The 18,760-nt window shown below is 42.4% G+C and overlaps 1 protein-coding gene across 2 annotated transcripts; it reads left to right on the forward strand.

Moving 5' to 3' along the window:
• Positions 1–4,400: 4,400 nt before the first annotated feature.
• c29h19orf25 (chromosome 29 C19orf25 homolog) lies at positions 4,401–15,491 on the forward strand. Of its 2 annotated transcripts, none has more exons than XM_067968723.1 (3): positions 4,401–4,502; positions 11,187–11,334; positions 14,667–15,491. In XM_067968723.1, exons 2-3 carry the CDS (start codon positions 11,208–11,210, stop codon positions 14,885–14,887), a joined length of 348 nt encoding a protein of 115 aa, XP_067824824.1. In that variant the 5' UTR covers positions 4,401–4,502; positions 11,187–11,207; the 3' UTR covers positions 14,888–15,491. The 2 variants fall into 2 exon arrangements, with proteins under 2 accessions (XP_067824824.1, XP_067824823.1); XM_067968722.1 differs by having other exon boundaries at positions 4,402–4,502; positions 11,187–11,343.
• Positions 15,492–18,760: the final 3,269 nt, after the last annotated feature.

The following is an 18,760-nucleotide window of genomic DNA, read 5'->3' on the forward strand; positions in this document are numbered from 1 at the left end:
CCACGCACATCCTGAGAACAATTTTTTTTTAAAAGATTGGTTCATAAATGGAGGTTATGTGCAAGATATTTATATTTTGCTGATCAGGACAATCCTGTGACAAGTTAAGTTGTGCTTGTGTGATCCTGACCCGGTGAAATAGAAAAGATTATGACCTACTTACCCATTACATAATCTATTAACATAACAAGTACATATACATTTTTCTTTACACAGAAGGAGGTCAGAATGTGGAATTCTCTGCCATAAATTGCTGTTGAATCAGAGTTCATAAACCCTTTTAAAAGGGAGCTGGATAGTTTTGAAAAAGAGGAATATTAAAGTGTAGGGGGAGTAAACAGAATGGCGGGAGAAGACTAGGTGGCTCATGTAGACAAACACAATGCACAGACTTGATGGGCCAAATGGTCTATTTCTGTACTGTAACATTCTATGATTCTATGTTAGTGATTTTTCCAAGAAATATTATCCCTACTCTTTTTGGTATTTTAATCACGACTGGGAGCAAGACAAGAGTGGAATCATGGTTCAAATTATGACATTTGCTTTGACATGAAAAATTGATTACAATTTATTATATTAATAACTAAAGCACCTAACATAATGAGACACCCAAGATATGTGGAAAATGGATTTTTATTTTAGAGAAAAACACTTTTGGTGTCGGGTTTACATTTGAGATTTCTGTACAGCTCATTGAAAACTGGGCTGCCCAGTTTGAAACCGTTTAATTATTTTTTGGGGTGCTGGTGGGTGATATTGTCCATTGGGATGGGTGTAAAGCTTTACCTCATGCAGAAACAATGTGGGGGTTTCTGCTCTGCGGCAGTAAGGCTTTTGTTTAAAGTTTTCTTTTACAGCTAGGACTGTGTATGAATACCACCACCACCACAAATGTTAATAGATGAGCATCCAGTCCAGCAGTAAAACATAGGCTGGATCAGCCTCCCTAGTAACCATTGTTTGCCACAGTTAAGCCTTGGTCCTGCTGAGAATAAACATCAACTCCAAACCTTTGTTAAAAAAGAACTTTATTCATATATTGGGTTCAGCCAATTCATGCAAGAACATACAATTATATACTGAGGCTGTCATTTTTTGCAAGGTTAGGGGCAGGCAGGGGGTAGCACAGTGTTTTAATGTTCTCTGGCAATTCAGTCAAACCCTGTCTCCAAATCATGAAATAGAGAAAAACACAGATTTCTGTTTTAATACCCAGACTTTTTGCTGTGCAGTTTAATTTTGGATATCAACACCATCCAACCAAAAAAAGACATTTGGCAATCCTGTTTTGTATTGAGTTATTAAGCACAGTCCAAAGGCACTTCATAGGAGTGTAATCAGAGCAAAATTGACACTAGGCCAAAGAAGGGGACATTAGGATAGGTGACCAAAAGCTTGGTCAAAGAAGTAGGTTTTAAGGAGCATCTTAAAGAAGGGGAGAGAGGTAAAGAGGCAAAGGTTTAGGGAGGGAATTTCAGAGCTTAGGGTCTAGACGGCTAAAGACCATCAATGATAGGGTGAAGGATGTGGGTATGCACAAGAGGCCAGAGTTGGAGGAACGCAGAGGGTTGTAGGGCTGGATGAGCTTACAGAGATTGGGAGGGACGAGGAGGGATTTAATATATGTATCTGAGTTAGGTTTATGAATTTCAAGATGACCTCTAACAGATAGAAATTGTTTAACAATGCGATTTGAACAAGTTATAACTGCATATAGCTAAGTGAATAACTATACAGCTGTGTGTAGTTATTGACTTAGCTATATGTAGTTATTGACTTAGATATGTGTAGTTATTGACATAGCTATGTATAGTTACTGACATAGCTATGCCTAGTTACTTAGCTATGCGTATTTATTGACTTAGCTCTGAGCAGTTGAAGGGCAGTTCAGTGAGGATGCCCTCATTAAATACAATGTGAGTGTTGGCCAGGGGCTGCAGAAAACTACTGAGTTTATTTCGAATTGCTAACAAAGACACTGACTTTTGAACTGAAGTGATCTGGAGTTCAGTCACTGGTCTGAGCTGGCCGGAACCGGTTTGAATTAGTTACGCTTTTAAGGGACAAAGGAGCTCTGATGAGACACCAGTCCTTATTTAGAAAAGGAGTAATGAGGTGATGCTACCTAACCCCTTGGAACAGAGCCAATCAGGGGATGACACCGACCACTCGAGGAACTTTAAGCCAACCAGAGAAAGACAGCATCATTCAAAAAGACAGACTTGGAAATAAGACTGGAGAATTGCAGACTTGGTGCCAGTTTGTAAGCGAGACTCCGGAGAATAACCATCCCGGAAGTAGAGACCCTACGTCAGGGACATAGAGACGACGTCAAGAGAGAGAGAACGGAACACCTGGCCAGCGTCAGCTCTCCTTTCCGGGTAATATAATATCCTTTCTATTCTGTGACCACTCAGGGAGTGTTAGTCAGAGAAACCTAGTGGGTGTGCATTTAAATCCTAGTTTGAATATAAAACTGTATAACCTGCTGTAAACTGCATGCCTATATCTAACCAGACGTATAAGCTATATGTACATGATCTAACAACGTTAATAAAGCGAATTGAGAATTAAGAGAGAATTGACTCTTCTGCTCTGTGTACTAAGCCAGTAACCGTAACTGGTGACCTCCGGTCAACAGTGAGTAATGGGGCTGTGTTCATTTAGATTATCATGTGTTGGACAGCTCAAGGATCCATTCCTCTTGAGATGTGATACTATGTTGACTTTGCTGGCCCTGGTGCGGGGAGATGGATTTCTGGAGGATGGGAATAATAATTAGGAAATAGCCCCAGATTAATAATTGCAAAAAATTAAAATTAAGTTTCCAAGGTAGTGTTAAGGCCAGCTCTGAGTAACCTGTTACTGATACACTCCTCTCATTTGTATAAAATATGCATGTAAGTGAATAAACCATTGCCTGTCCCGTGACTGCAAACTGGAAACTCCCTAACAGAAGGAATTGGCTAATCCTCTGTTTGCTCTGCCAGTTATAACAATAGGTGGAGACTATGGTGCCAATACATGGCTTTAAATGTTTGGAATGAAAACTCCACCAACATGGTGACGTAGAAAGAACGTGTTCAAATCGCATTGCTAAACAATTTCTATCTGTTAGAGGTCATCTTGAAATTCATAAACCTAACTCAGATACATATATTAAATCCCTCCTCGCCCTCCCAATCTCTGTAAGCTCCTCCAGCCCTACAACCCTCCGCGTTCCTCCAACTCTAGCCTCTTGTGCATCCCCACTTCCTTCGCCCTGCCATTGATGGTCTTTAGTTGCCTAGGCCCTAAGCTCTGTAATTCCCTCCCTAAATCTCTGCCTCTCCTCCTTTAAGACGTTCCTTAAAACCTACCTCTTTGACCAAGCCTTTGGTTACCTATCCTAATGTCCCCTTCTTTGGCCTACTGTCAATTTTGCTCTGTTTACGCTCCTATGAAGTGCCTTGGGACGGTTTACTACGTTACAGATGCTACATAAATGCAAGTTGTTGTTGTTGTTCAATAAAGTTATATAAACTACAAAGTTTCTTCTGTAGAAAAAAACATTGTAACTTGTTTCTACCGGCAATTGATGTTCAATGTACAAATATATATTTTTTTGATTTTTTTTTTTTGGAAATGAAACTTTGTTTCTCAGCCTTAAGGGAATGAATTTTCCCCTACATATACAATCGTCATTTTCATTTTTGGTAGCTTGGTGAACTTTTGAGATAATCCCTTAAAACATTAGTCGGACATGAAGAGTGTGTTCATCTTGTAAAGAGTTCAGGAAGGTCTCAGGCAGCGTGTAAGCCAATGCGTTCAGTGTGATGAAAATACCCACTGCTTTAGATCCTACTCTTCTCAGTTTTTGCAATGGTTGTAAATAATAATTAGCTAGTCCAAATTATGGACATCTGGAGTGTTGGCTCATACGCTGTACTGCAATAGCAGCAAACTGAATGGTGCATGTAAGGTTTTTTTTGTCTTAATTGAAAGGTTTAGCTTATCTGAGACATGGTTCCAGTTAAATTTCTAATGATAAGGCAGTGTTGTGTAATGGAACTTTGACCATTTCTCTCCACATAAAAGATTTGGTAATGGGTTATATTGAAATGATTGTGTTTAAATTAAAGTCTGTTGACAGAGCTGCCGAACCTGAGAGAATATTTATGGCAGACCCGAAATTTGTAACAGTCAGATAATAGAAAATCATATAAGCTTAGGAACATGATCAGTTTTCTGAAAACAAAACTGTTTTCAAGGTCTGGCCTTGACGATACTGAAGTAGGATACTTGTATTTGCCCCGATAAAGGTTTTATATCACGAAAACATGTGCAACGTTGCATTTTAAGTAAATAATTATTTCCTGGGCATTGTTTAGATTTGAAGTTGAACAATGAAATATATTGGAGACGGACTCGCTTTAAGGGGCGTGTCCCCAGCCCTGTTGATTGAGTGGTGACGTTGCTGGGCTGGCGGCGTCAGTGGGAGAGGCGGCGGGCGGCCTGAGGTAAGAACCGAGGGTGGATGCGCCGGCTTTAGGCCCGACTGACCCTGACCCCGACCCCCCCCCCCCCTCCTCAGCCGCTGGTATGTAGGGAATCCGATCAAAGTGGGCGTCTACCGGGCAGGGAGCGGCGCTGCTTCCCTGGGAGCTGCGGTCACTCTCTTAATTGTGGCCTAAAGTTCGCTGCTTGAATCTGGGTTACTTTATTCCCCCTCTCCCCTCTCCTGAAGGGCGGCTGAACTCCCCTTTCTTTCCCCCCCCCCCCTGGCCGGGGTACAGTGCCATGGGGACACTGGGCGCTTTCTGGTACCCTGTTCAGGTGATCCCAGATCGTAAATAGCGGCAGGCTATTCAACCACGGTGTACCTCACAACTCCTCTTGCCTGATGTCCACACCAGTGCTTTCTAGCAGGAGTCACTAGACAGCCAGCTAGAGTGTGAGCCCTTGCTGTTATCTCTTCTCTTTCTCCCCCCCCCCCCCCCCCCGTTACCCTGGCTGAGGTTGAACCTGGGATTTTCTGGTCTGTATGCCTCAGTAAGAATTGGGGAGTGGAGGAGGAATAGGGAAAGTACCTCAGTTCAATTCATTTTAATGTTGAACTCGTGATTAGTAACGTGAATTGAGGTGCGAGGGATGGGTTTCATCCAGACACTTGTATATTTTATGAAGGTTCAAATTGTGATATATAAAAGTACACCAATTGTCGAGATGGGTATTATAGAATCGTGGAACGGTTGCAGCACACAAAGAGGCCATTCGGCCCGTCAAGCCCCATGCCAGCTCTTTGTGAGAGCAATCCGGTTAAACCCATTCCCCCGCTCTTTCCCCGTAGCCCTGCAAATTTTTTCCCTTCCAAGTAATTATCCAATTCCTTTTTGAAAGCCACAATTGAATCTGCTTCCACCACCCTTTCAGGCAACACGTTCCAGATCATAACTACTCACTGCGTTTAAAAAAAAATTCTCATGTCACCTTTGGTTCTTTTGCCAATCACCTTAATTCTGTTCTGGTTCTTGACACTTCAGCCAATGGGAACAGTTTCCCTTTATTTACTTTATCTAAACTCTTCATGATTTTGAACACTTCTATCAAATCTCCTCTTAACCGTCTCTGCTCAAAGGAGAACAACCCCAGCTTCTTCAGTTTATCCACATAACTGAAGTCCCTCATCCCTGGATCCATTCTTGTAAATATTTTCTGCACTCATATATTTAGAAAATATTTTACTTCATTTGGGTTGATAACAAGAAGACACAAAGTTAAGACGATTGGCAAAAGATCCAGAGGGGAGATCAGGTGGAAATTTTTTTACACAGCACGTTGTTAACATCTGAAATGCGCTGCCTGAAAGGGTGGTGAAAGCAGATTCAGTACTTTCAAAAGGGAATTGGATATATATACCTGAAAAGGAAAAGAATTGCAGGGCTATGAGGAATGGTACTAATTGGGTAACTCTTTCAAAGAGTTCACAGGCACCATGGAAGGCAGTGCAGGGGTCCCCTGCGGTCATCTCCCTCCAAAACAGATATACCGTTTTGGATACTGTTGGGGGAGATGGCTCACCAGGGGAAGGTGACAGCGGCCAGGTTCATGGCACTGTGGCTGGCTCTGCTGCACAGGAGGGCAGGAAAAAGAGTGGCAGAGCTATAGTGATAGGGGACTCGATTGTAAGGGGAATAGACAGGCGTTTCTGCGGACGCAACCGAGACTCCAGGATGGTATGTTGCCTCCCTGGTGCAAGGGTCAGGGATGTCTCGGAGCAGCTGCAGGACATTCTGGAGGGGGAGGGTGAACAGCCAGTTGTCGTGGTGCATATAGGTACCAACGATATAGGTAAAAAACGGGATGAGGTCCTACAAGCTGAATTTAGGGAATTAGGAGTTAAACTAAAAAGTAGGACCTCAAAGGTAGTAATCTCAGGATTGCTACCAGTGCCACGGGCTACTCAGAGTAGGAGTGACAGGATAGCTAGGATGAATACGTGGCTTGAGAGATGGTGCCAGAGGGAGGGATTCAAATTCCTGGGCCATTGGAACCGGTTCTGGGGGAGGTGGGACCAGTACAAATTGGATGGTCTGCATCTGGGCAGGACTGAAACCAATGTCCTAGGGGGAGTGTTTGCTAGTGCTGTTGGGGAGGGTTTAAACTAATGTGGCAGGGGGATGGGAACCGATGCAGGAAGTCAGTGGGAAGAAAAGTGGTGACTGAAACAAAAGGCAGTAAGGGAGAGTGTACAAAACATGACCGGACAGATGGTATGAGAAAGCAGGGCAAAGACCAAGGGAAGTCTAGATTAAACTGCATTTATTTCAATGCAAGAAGTCTGATGGGCAAGGCAGATGAACTCAGGGCATGGATGGGTACATGGGACTGGGATGTTATAGCTATTACTGAAACATGGCTAAGGGAGGGGCAGGACTGGCAGCTCAATGTTCCAGGGTACAGATGCCATAGGAAAGATAGAGCAGGAGGTAAGAGAGGAGGGGGAGTTGCGTTCTTGATAAGGGAGAACATCACGGCAGTAGTGAGAGGGGATATATCCGAGGGTTCGCCCACTGAGTCTATATGGGTAGAACTGAAAAATAAGAAGGGAGAGATCACTTTGATAGGATTGTACTACAGACCCCCAAATAGTCAACGGGAAATTGAGGAGCAAATATGTAAGGAGATTACAGACAGCTGCAAGAAAAATAGGGTGGTAATAGTAGGGGACTTTAACTTTCCCAACATTGACTGGGACAGCCATAGCATTAGGGGCTTGGATGGAGAGAAATTTGTTGAGTGTATTCAGGAGGAATTTCTCACTCAGTATGTGGATGGCCTGACTAGAGAGGGGGCAAAACTTGACCTCCTCTTGGGAAATAAGGAAGGGCAGGTGACAGAAGTGTTAGTGAGGGATCACTTTGGGACCAGTGATCATAATTCCATTAGTTTTAAGATAGCTATGGAGAATGATGGGTCTGGCCCAAAAGTTAAAATTCTAAATTGGGGAAAGGCCAATTTTGATGGTATTAGACAGGAACTTTCAGAAGTTGATTGGGAGAGTCTGTTGGCAGGCAAAGGGACGTCTGGTAAGTGGGAGGCTTTCAAAAGTGTGTTAACCAGGGTTCAGGGTAAGCACATTCCTTATAAAGTGAAGGGCAAGGCTGGTAGAAGTAGGGAACCTTGGATGACTCGGGAGATTGAGGCCCTAGTCAAAAAGAAGAAGGAGGCATATGACCTGCATAGACAGCTGGGATCAAGTGGATCCCTTGAAGAGTATAGAGATTGCCGGAGTAGAGTTAAGAGAGAAATCAGGAGGGCAAAAAGGGGACATGAGATTGCTTTGGCAGATAAGGCAAAGGAGAATCCAAAGAGCTTCTACAAATACATAAAGGGCAAAAGAGTAACTAGGGAGAGAGTAAGGCCTCTTAAGGATCAACAAGGTCATCTATGTGCGGAACCACAAGAGATGGGTGAGATCCTAAATGAATATTTCACATCGGTATTTACGGTTGAGAAAGACATGGATGTTAGGGAACTTGGGGAAATAAATAGTGATGTCTTGAGGAGTGTACATATTACAGAGAGGGAGGTGCTGGAAGTCTTAACGCGCATCAAGGTAGATAAATCTCCGGGACCTGATGAAATGTATCCCAGGACGTTATGGGAGGTTAGGGAGGAAATTGCGGGTCCCCTAGCAGAGATATTTGAATCATCCACCGCTACAGGTGAGGTGCCTGAAGATTGGAGGGTAGCAAATGTTGTGCCTTTGTTTAAGAAGGGAGGCAGGGAAAAGCCTGGGAACTGTAGTGGGTAAGTTGTTTGAGGGTATTCTGAGACAGGATCTACAGGCATTTGGAGAGGTAGGGACTGATTAGGAACAGTCAGCATGGTTTTGTGAGAGGAAAATCATGTCTCACGAATTTGATTGAGTTTTTTGAAGGAGTAACCAAGAAGATAGATGAGGGCAGTGCAGTAGACGTGGTCTACATGGACTTCAGCAAAGCCTTTGACAAGGTACCGCATGGTAGGTTGTTACATAAGGTTAAATCTCACGGGATCCAAGGTGAGGTCACCAATTGGATACAAAATTGGATTGACGACAGAAGACAGAGGGTGGTTGTAGAGGGTTGTTTTTCAAACTGGAGGCCTGTGACCAGCGGTGTGCCTCAGGGATCGGTGCTGGGTCCGCTGTTATTTGTTATTTATATTAATGATTTGGATGAGAATTTAGGAGGCATGGTTAGTAAGTTTGCAGATGACACCAAGATTGGTGGCATTGTGGACAGTGAAGAAGGTTATCTAGGATTGCAACGGGATCTTGATAAATTGGGCCAGTGGGCCGATGAATGGCAGATGGAGTTTAATTTAGATAAATGTGAGGTGATGCATTTTGGTAGATCGAATCGGGCCAGGACCTACTCCGTTAATGGTAGGGCGTTGGGGAGAGTTATAGAACAAAGAGATCTAGGAGTACAGGTTCATAGCTCCTTGAAAGTGGAGTCACAGGTGGATAGGGTGGTGAAGAAGGCATTCAGCATGCTTGGTTTCATTGGTCAGAACATTGAATACAGGAGTTGGGATGTCTTGTTGAAGTTGTACAAGACATTAGTAAGGCCACACTTGGAATACTGTGTACAGTTCTGGTCACCCTATTATAGAAAGGATATTATTAAACTAGAAAGAGTGCAGAAAAGATTTACTAGGATGCTACCGGGACTTGATGGTTTGACTTATAGGGAGAGGTTGGATAGACTGAGACTTTTTTCCCTGGAGAGTAGGAGGTTAAGGGGTGATCTTATAGAAGTCTATAAAATAATGAGGGGCATAGATAAGGTAGATAGTCAAAATCTTTTCCCAAAGGTAGGGGAGTCTATAACGAGGGGGCATAGATTTAAGGTGAGAGGGGAGAGATACAAAAGGGTCCAGAGGGGTAATTTTTTCACTCAAAGGGTGGTGAGTGTCTGGAACGAGCTGCCAGAGGCAGTAGTAGAGGCGGGTACAATTTTGTCTTTTAAAAAGCATTTGGACAGTTACATGGGTAAGATGGGTATAGAGGGATATGGGCCAAGTGCAGGCAATTGGGACTAGCTTAGTGGTATAAACTGGGCGACATGGACATGTTGGGCTGAAGGGCCTGTTTCCATGTTGTAATCTTCTATGATTCTATGAATGGCCTCCTTCTGTGCTGTACGATTCTATGAATTATTACATGATTTGGGTTAAATAAATACTGTCAAAGTTTAAAATTATAAAGGGATGGGACAGAGTAGATACATGTTTTCAGTGATTGAGGGGTCTAAAACATGGGGGACAGAAAAAAGATTGAATGTGAGAGATTTAGGACAGAGAGCAGAGAAACCTTTCACACAGAGGGTTCCGAGGCTCTGGAATGCTATACCAGAGTTAGTGATTGAAGCAGAGACCTAGTTAACATTTAAGAATAGGTTAGATAGGTGGTTAAAGGAAAGGGAATAAAGGGATGTGGGAACAGGTATAAGGGATTAGGACTACTGCTCGTGTGGAAGATAAACACCAACAGGTTGAGTCGAATGGCCTGTTTCCGTGATGTAATTCTGTGCAGTGTTTCAGTACTTTAGCGTGCAGCTCTATAATTTTGTAGTGAATTGTTGTGTATCTTCTGCAGTTTAAGAAGTTGGTTATCTTGTTTTGAAAATCAGAATTGTCAGGACAGAAGCATTCAACTGGAGTAGTTACATACTGCCCAGGGAGGCAATGGAAATGGATGGTGTTGACAAATTCAAGAGGGAACTGGATAGATATTGAGCTAAGAAAAGGGGTATGAGAGGGAGAGTAGCATATAATCTTTTTCAAAATTTGTGCCTTCAGCTGCCTAGGCCCTAAGCTCTGGAATTCCTTTCCTAAACCTTTCCGCCTCGCTACCTCTCTTTCTTTAGACACTGCGTAAAACCTACCTCTTTGACCAAGCTTTTGGTCACCTGTCCCAATATCTCCTTATGTGGCTCGGTGTCAAATTTTGTTGATGCTCCTGTGAAGCGCCTTAGGATGTTTTACCACGTTAAATGCGCGATATAAATGCAATTTGTTGTTGTTGGCCAATTGAATCATAAGTTTTTTTTTGGCCTTGTATATCGTGTTTTGAATCTGGAGTCCCTGGACCCCAGGGATCTATGAGGAAGTCATCAGGTTTCTGTCAGGCCACTCAAATGCTGAAAAATTCAGAAAGTTATTTTTGTTGATGTATGCCAATATGATGCTTCCAGTGACGATAGCTCGCATTTTCTTTTAGGTAGTTGACAGCCTTTTGAAAATTATGATATGGTCCCTAGCAGTTTGTCAACATTAGTAGGGGCTACCCTATATAGAGATGCCAGTGTTCCTAGGGCTGTGCGGGATGCGAAATAACATATATAATAACGTATAATCGAACGGCTGGGTTAGTGATTCATAATTTTGATAATTCAGCCTTCTCACTGGTTGGGTCACTGACCAATATTTGGTTGTCCAATTGAGCAGTACCAGTAGAAATATTCCTATTCTACGGAAGTTTTATTATGTGCAGTAGTTGTACTTATGGGATTTGGAGAGAAGGGAGTGGAGAGATGCATTCAGACATATTGTAATAAAACAGGTCACAGTACGCTATTCTCTTTGACAAAAATATATGTGCTAAATAGTTGATGCGTTGCTAGTAATTTGTTACTTGTGTCTTTTCATGCAAGATTCACGCATGAGGGGGTGGTATGACATCAAAAAACAAGAAGCGTGTCACTCTGCCGACTCGCCCTGAGCCTCCTACTATCGAGCAGATTCTAGAAGATGTCAGACGTGCCAGACTGTCTGATCCAGTATTCGCTTCGTTAGCCGAAGGCACGGAGGGTATTGTATTTTATCCTCATAAATTACAAGTTGCTTTATCCTTTCCTGTTTCTGATTAAGTTTATTATTTTTAAATCATCAGTTGTCTTGTATTAATTGATTTTTATTGACTGCATATCTTGTATTGACACAGTAATTTTTTTAATGAATATGCAATTATTACAGTAAAGAGGCCATTACACGAGGCTTCACTGCCACTGCTACATACGAGCGTAGGCCTGAGATAGGGTTATGACAGAGTGTCCTGAAATTGCCCCTTTATCGTTTAACTGATTAATCTGGCAACTAGTGCAGGATCCCATAGTGCAAATATGCCACAGCTATTGGTCTTAGACTGGTATCTGTTTAGTGCATTGCTTAGATGGCAGACCTGTATACTGAGCTCAACGACAAAGGGAGCTCTATGCGAGCCTGTTCGGGCACATGTAAACATCACTCCCCAGGTGGCAAATGTTTGTCAGCCTTGGCTCAGTGGGTAGCACTTTCGCCTCGGAGTCAGAAGGTTGTGGGTTCAAGTCCCACTCCAGAGACTTGAGCACAAAATCTGGGCTGACACTCCACTGCAGTACTGAGGGAGTGCTGCACTGTCAGAGGTGCCGTCTTTCGGATGAGACGTTAAAAGTGAGGCCCCGTCCACCCTCTCGCATGGACGTAAAAGATCCCACGGCAATATTTCGAGGAAGAGCTGGGGAGTTCTCCTCAGTTTCCTGGCCAATATTAATCCTTCAACTAGCATCACTAAAACAGATTATCTGGTCAGTTATCACATTGCTGTTTGTGGGATCTTGCTGTGCTCAAATTGGCTACTGTGCTCCCCTACATTACAACAGTGACTGCAATTCAAAAGTACTTAATTGGCTGTAAAGCGCTTTGGGACATACTGAGGTTGTGAAAGGTGCTATATAAATGCAAGTTCTTTAATTTTAGCAAAGTGCAGGTGGGTGCATTCGCGTTCTCACGAGATTAAAAATATTAAACTCCAGCAGTTTAAAAAAGCTCCAGTAGACTGCCTGCCACGTTTAAAATCGGGCTTTGTATTGAGCTTCAACTTCGCATTTGCTCAAGGTGGTCTCATGTCGTTCATTTTAGAGTGCTCAGGAGTCAGATCATTCATCTAACTTGTGGATTATCTATCTGTTTTGGGTCTGCGCATTTGAAACCAACTTGTATTGATATGAGTGGCAGTATAACTATGCTCCTTCCTTCCCCACGCAACTTGGCAGTGAGTTATAAAGCTGTTTCTTCTGATGTTCACAAGACACTTGCAGTTTACATCAGCTGAACTCATCCATTGCATTAAATTTTCATAATTCACTGTCCGCTTTGTTATTCTATACAGTAACTACCAAAAAGTTATTTCCTCTTTAAATATAAAAAAATTAAACTGCAGTTCCCCTATCTCTCTCTCTGGCAGTCCCTCAGGGTTGAGGATGACTTGGTGGAAGATGCCTGTGTGTGGATTCTTTTAATACGTTGCACACCAACCCACCACACAGTCCCAGCGGAGCGAAGTCTTGGCCCAATGGCAGGGAAATCTAAGACAATTGGCGACCAGGCTCTGCTGTAGGACAGGGACAGTGCAGCACTTCACTGGAGTGTCAGCCTAGATTTTTTTTTGTGCTCAAATCTCTGGAGTGGGACTTGAACCCACAACCTTCTGCCTCAGAGGCAAGAGTGCTACCCACTGAGCCACAGCAGTTCCCCTATTAGCTTATTGTGTAAATGCAGAGTCTTCTGCTTTTGAGGCAGATTAGCTCCTGCTTCTGGGGATTTTCCACTTCAGTCATTGGCCTGATCCACTCTGGTCTACTAAACTAAAAAGCAAAACCAAATTTTAAAAAGTCTGCACATTCGCACTCACGATAGGGATGGGAGTTGAGATTACTGTGCAATTAATAGGAAATGTGTTTTGAATGGAAGTCAAGTGAATCAGGAAGACAGTACAGTTTTAAGGTGCTTGTAAATTTCTGGCTCGAGGTAGGAAAAAATAGCACAAAATGACTTTTAATGTATTTTTAACATTTTCAAGTGTGACATGTTTTCAATTTTTATATGAATAGACGATAGATATCTGGATTTACCTTATCTAAGTTATTTAATATTTTCTATGCTTAAGTGCTTTACATGCAATCTCTGTGGAAATTGAGAATTTTTTAACCTTTCCTCATGGGTCATCCACCTGACACTTGGAATCATTCGTGATGCTCTTCCCTGCATTGTCACCAATGCTTGTATATCCCTTTTTGTAGCATGATGACTAGAACTGTACACGGTCGTCCAAGTGTGGTGTGAGCAGTACATTGTAGTGCCTCAGTAGAATTGTGTTCCTATGTTCTAGCTATATTGCCAAATATTTTGTTAGCTTTTTAAATAACCCCACCATATTGTCCAGATATTGATGACGTCTACCATTATTCCCAGATCTCTTTGTGATTCAACCTGTGCTAATTCTGTTCCATTCATTTTGTGCTTAAATTGCACATTGTTTCACCCCTGTGCAACACTTCAGATTTGTCAGTATTAAACTTCATCTGCCCATCTAAGTAATTGATCCAAATCCTCCTGCAAGTCCTTAGTTACATTCAATTTTTACTGCGCTCCCCATTTTATGACCATCTGCAATTTGACATTTAAAAAAAATTGTTGAAACAAGTAATTGTTTTAAAACAGTTTTATGATTTCTGTATAATTGTAAGGGGACACTAACTCTGCTGTTCCTGTGTTGTGTAAAAAGAAGTTTAAACATTTGTGGGGTTAATATCTTGAGCTTATAGATTATCTAGCTTTGACTCAACTTCCCTTTTCTTCTCATTTCTGTAGTGTGACTACAATGTCTTAAAATGATTTAATGCTAACTAAGCAGACAAACAACTGAAGTTAACTCTCATTTCTCTATTTGTTAAAATGTTAGAGATGGATCCTAAACATTCTTCCTATACTATAATTACATTTTCAATTTGTGAAAAATGTTCTCGTATTCTCAGATCTTCCTGTCATTAGTCACCAATGAAGAGGATGGCTAAGTATCCTGCCCCTAGTCCTCTGTCAGTCTAGGTTTGGGGCTGAACATGCGAGGGGGGACCCAGTGGAACTTTGCCAGTAGTTTTCTGACCTCTGATGATCTGGCTGAGATTGGGAACTTACTTTTGTGAGGAATTACGGGTGTAAAGTTGCAACCTGCCAGAATTTTGGAGCTCAGAATAATTGGACAATGTTGTGTTTTTGTAGTAGATGTTGTTTTATGAAATGAAACATAGAAGTTAAATCAGGGATTCGTTTTAGCAATGAGGATGAAATAACTCTCTTTTAATTCCTTTTCCTAGAGTTTCTGGCCCCAGTGAGAGCAGAATTGTTGATGCCAGACGTGGAAATCCAGTACCAGCAAAGCAGAGCCTATGTTGAACTGAACAGAGGTTTAGAAGAGAAGCTTTGTGAGTTGGCATCACAATGTGAGGATTTAAAGAAAGCAGGGGAACGGCTTGACCTAAGTATTTCTGAAATTAAAGATAAGACTTTTCAAAACGAAGCTAATTATAAAGAATAGTAATAGAGTTAGGATTATATTCTAACTGATGGAAATTAAGAAAGCATCTACTTCTGTTGGACTTCTTTCAAAGTTTGAGTATGACTTTTCCCTCTGGTTTTGTGAAACGGATGAAGAGGTGGCCTTAAAGATTTCTGAGATACTGCATGAACGTGGCTACAAGGGATTTGTGGAGCACCAGGACCAAGTGGCTGGAAGACTGATGATAACAGAAGTAACCAATGTTATCCAGCAAAGTAAAATCACCATCATCATCTTGTCCCAAAACTCCCTGGACAGCGCCTGGTGTCGCAGAGTCTCTGAGTGGAATTTGCAGCATTACATTGAGAAGGGAAGAAAAGTCCTCCCAGTGTATGTCAATATGAACAATGAGCAAATTCCACCAGTTTTAAGACACATCAGTGGGCTTACTTACGACTCAAGATTCTTTAGTAAAAGATTGTTGGATAGCTTGAAAATATGAAAGAAATCAGTCTGTAAATCTGCATTATGCAAATAAAAGATCACATGGAATAAGGCAAATATCATCGGAATATAAGTCGGAAGTGGAAAGTGTTGTGACCTGTGATTTTCATCTAGGATTAATAAATGGTACCGTTTCAAATCTGTGCTTTATTATCTTAGCCATCGTAATGCAATTTGTCTAAGTGAGCACCAGAGATGGAACCAGATCAAGGTTACTGTTACAAATTTCGGACCTACAGTAGATATTCCCTTGAGTTCAGCATCGTTGGTCTTTCCCTTAAACAGATCCCGTATTCTTTACAATTAACAGTTTATCTTTACTGCCCAATATCTAGTATGATAGCATAACCCAAAGGCGTAACAATGAAACTCTCATATAAATTGGATACTGTAATCTCGCCCATGCTGCCGTGCATACCTTTCCAATCTTCTGAGAGGCAGGCTGATTAATGCTTTAATGTGACAAGGCCAAATATGAATCAACAAACATTCTATTTTACAACAAAAACAACTTGCATTTATATAGCGCCTGTAACATAGCCAAATTGGAGTTGAGGTAAAAATCAGATCAGCCATGATCTCATTAAATGGCGGAGCAGGCTCGAAGGGCCAAATGGCCTACTCCTGCTCCTATAGCTTTTGGTCTAAAAATGTCCCCAGGCGCCTCACAGAGGAATAAGGAAAAAATGGATGCCGTCAAAGAAGGAACTATTAGGAGGGCTGACCAAAAGCTTGGTCAAAGAGGTAGGTTTTAAGGATGGTATTAAAGGAGGAGCAGGAGGTGGGAAGGCACAAGGGCTTAGGGAGGGAAGTCCAGAGCACAGGGCTTAGACTGCCATCAATGGTGTGTGAAGAGAGGGGGGAATGCGCCAGAGTCAGAGGAACAGAGAGTTCAGGGGATGGTTCTAGGTTTGAAGAAGGTTATAGAAATAGGGAGGAGTGAGGCCTCAAGGATTTATACACAAGGATGACAATTGTAAATTTGAGGCAATGGGGGACTGGAAGCCAATGTAGGTCAGTGACGATGGGTGAGCAGGACTTGGTGCAGGATAGGATACGGACAGCAGAGTTCTAGATGAGCTGAAATTTAGAAAGGTTGGAGGATGAGAGGCCAGCCAGGAGAGCATTGGAATAGTCCGGAGGTGACAAAGGCATAGATGAAGGTTTCAGCAGCAGATGGCTGAGGTTGGGGCAGAGATTGGTGATGTTACAGAGGTGGAAGTAGGGGGTCCTTGTGATGGAGAGGACTTGGGATTGAAACTCGGCTCAGTTGAATAGGATGCCGAGGTTGCGAACAGTCTGGTTCAGCCTGAGACAGTGGCTGGGAGGGGAATTGAATTGGAGGTAAGGCTATGGCATTTGTGGCGGGGGCCAAAGATGATGGCTTTGGTCTTCCCAATGTTTAGCTGGAGGAAATTGCAGCTCATGCAAGACTGGATGGAGGTCGGTCATGGAGTTTGGCAAAACAGAGAATGATGGGGTCGAGGCAGGTGATGGAGAGGTAGAACTGGATGTCATCAGCATACATGTGGAAGTTGACCCTACATTTGTAAGGGACAGCATGTAGATGAAAGGACGAGGCCATGATAGATCATTGGATCTTGAAGGTAATGGTGAAGGGGCTGGAAAGGAAGCCATTGCTGGAGATGCTTTGGCTACAATCAACACAAGCAATTAATGAACAAGCAAAGTAAACATTTATAGTACATCTCACCTTTAACTTAATTCTGTAAGGCTCCTCAAAACAAAGAAAATAATAAATTTGCTACACTGTCCTTGTTAGTGAGTTAAAAATGATCTTTCTGACCAGTAATTTGTCTGAACCTGATTGGTACTACCTTAAGGAGAACACACTCCCTATATTTGTCTTCCTCACTAGATACTCCACACCATTTGTGCAGACTGTGTTCCTTCGTTCTCCTCTTTGTTTCTTAGCTGGACAGGAAGCCCAAGGGCTTGACCCCTGACCCTCTCCCAGCTCTTCATGTTCAGGGATTGGCTGTTGAGCTGCCAACAGAACTGACTCTTGCCCACCTAGATGAGGGCACTTCAGCAGCTACCTCCTGATGGTTGGAATGAATGGAACCATCCCAATGTAATGGGTGTGGAAGTTTACTTGAATGTCTAAACAAACTTCCATTGTCTGGGGTTGAAGTGGCATACGAGAAGCCCCACTTCACCAGCTGGTTTGTCTCGTATCCCTAGCATATGGCTATTTTATGGGTTTAATCCCTTGTAAACTAAACTTAATGGTAACATTTTAGAATAAGTTACACCTAACTCCCTAGCCAGTCAAAAATCCTGAAATGTGACAGTTAGTTACCTTATCCACCTATTATAGTTATAGCTCAAAGAATTACTCTTTCTGCCTTTGCTTGTCCATGTGTAATATGTTGTGGTATCTTCCATGCCGGATAGGTCGCAGAGCGCAATTCTTTTGGCAGTTCTTGACAGAGAAAAGGGGCCTTTTAGAAAATTAGAATATGCAGCTTTTCTGGTGGCCAAGTCTCCAATCTTAAAGTTTGGGTCTAGACAGTGAGTGTCAGAAGGCTATTTAACTGCAGTGGCATCACAGTCTAGATTAATTATGTCCTCACACTAAATTAGAATCTTTTGACAAGGATCACAAATTAATGTGACTGTTTAAAAGATATGCTGAAGATATCTTTGCTTATTTCTAGGGAAAGTTGGTCCCCGGTGACGAGATCCACTGATGTGGGCACTGAAAGAGTTAAACTGTAGAGAAATTGTCAGTGATTAAGCAAAAACTGGGGTAAATAACACAATTGGTGACTGTGTACCCTGGAAAACTGATACGTACTTAGTGATAAACTAAGTGATAAGCCTCCAGCACGTGGCAGTTTGCCAAAAAACAATTCTAGTTACTGGCTAGCCATTTGGGTAGGACACCTGGCCCATTTGCCCTTCTTTAGCCCAAAGAGCCTGAGAGCAATTGTAGTAATGCAACTTCTGCCCCAACTGAGAATAGCTATCTCAGTACATACTTGGGGATCTATCCTGGACCTTCATGAATGGCACTGTTGCACACTGGGCTGTACATTTAACATTAGAGATAAAATTTCTCTTTTAATAACTGGAGAAAGCTCACTTTTCTCCATAATTAATGATCTAACAAAATCGCAGGAGTCCACAGCTTCAAAATATGTGATTTCTGTGAATACGATTTCATGAGTGGGTCCATAAACTCCCAACTGGTTCAAAACTCAGCAACTTATATCCTGTCCCACACTAAGTCCCACTCAGCCATCACCTCGCTGACCCACACAGGCTCTCCGTCTCCACCAATGCATTAAATTTAAAATCCTCCTCAAATCCCTCCGTAGCCTCCTCTGACCTTTGCGACCTCTTCCACCATTATATCCTCTCTTGCATCCTTTGGTCCTCTGA

The sequence above is a fragment of the Heptranchias perlo genome, chromosome 29 (genome assembly GCF_035084215.1).
Source record: "Heptranchias perlo isolate sHepPer1 chromosome 29, sHepPer1.hap1, whole genome shotgun sequence".
Classification (NCBI taxonomy): domain Eukaryota; kingdom Metazoa; phylum Chordata; class Chondrichthyes; order Hexanchiformes; family Hexanchidae; genus Heptranchias; species Heptranchias perlo.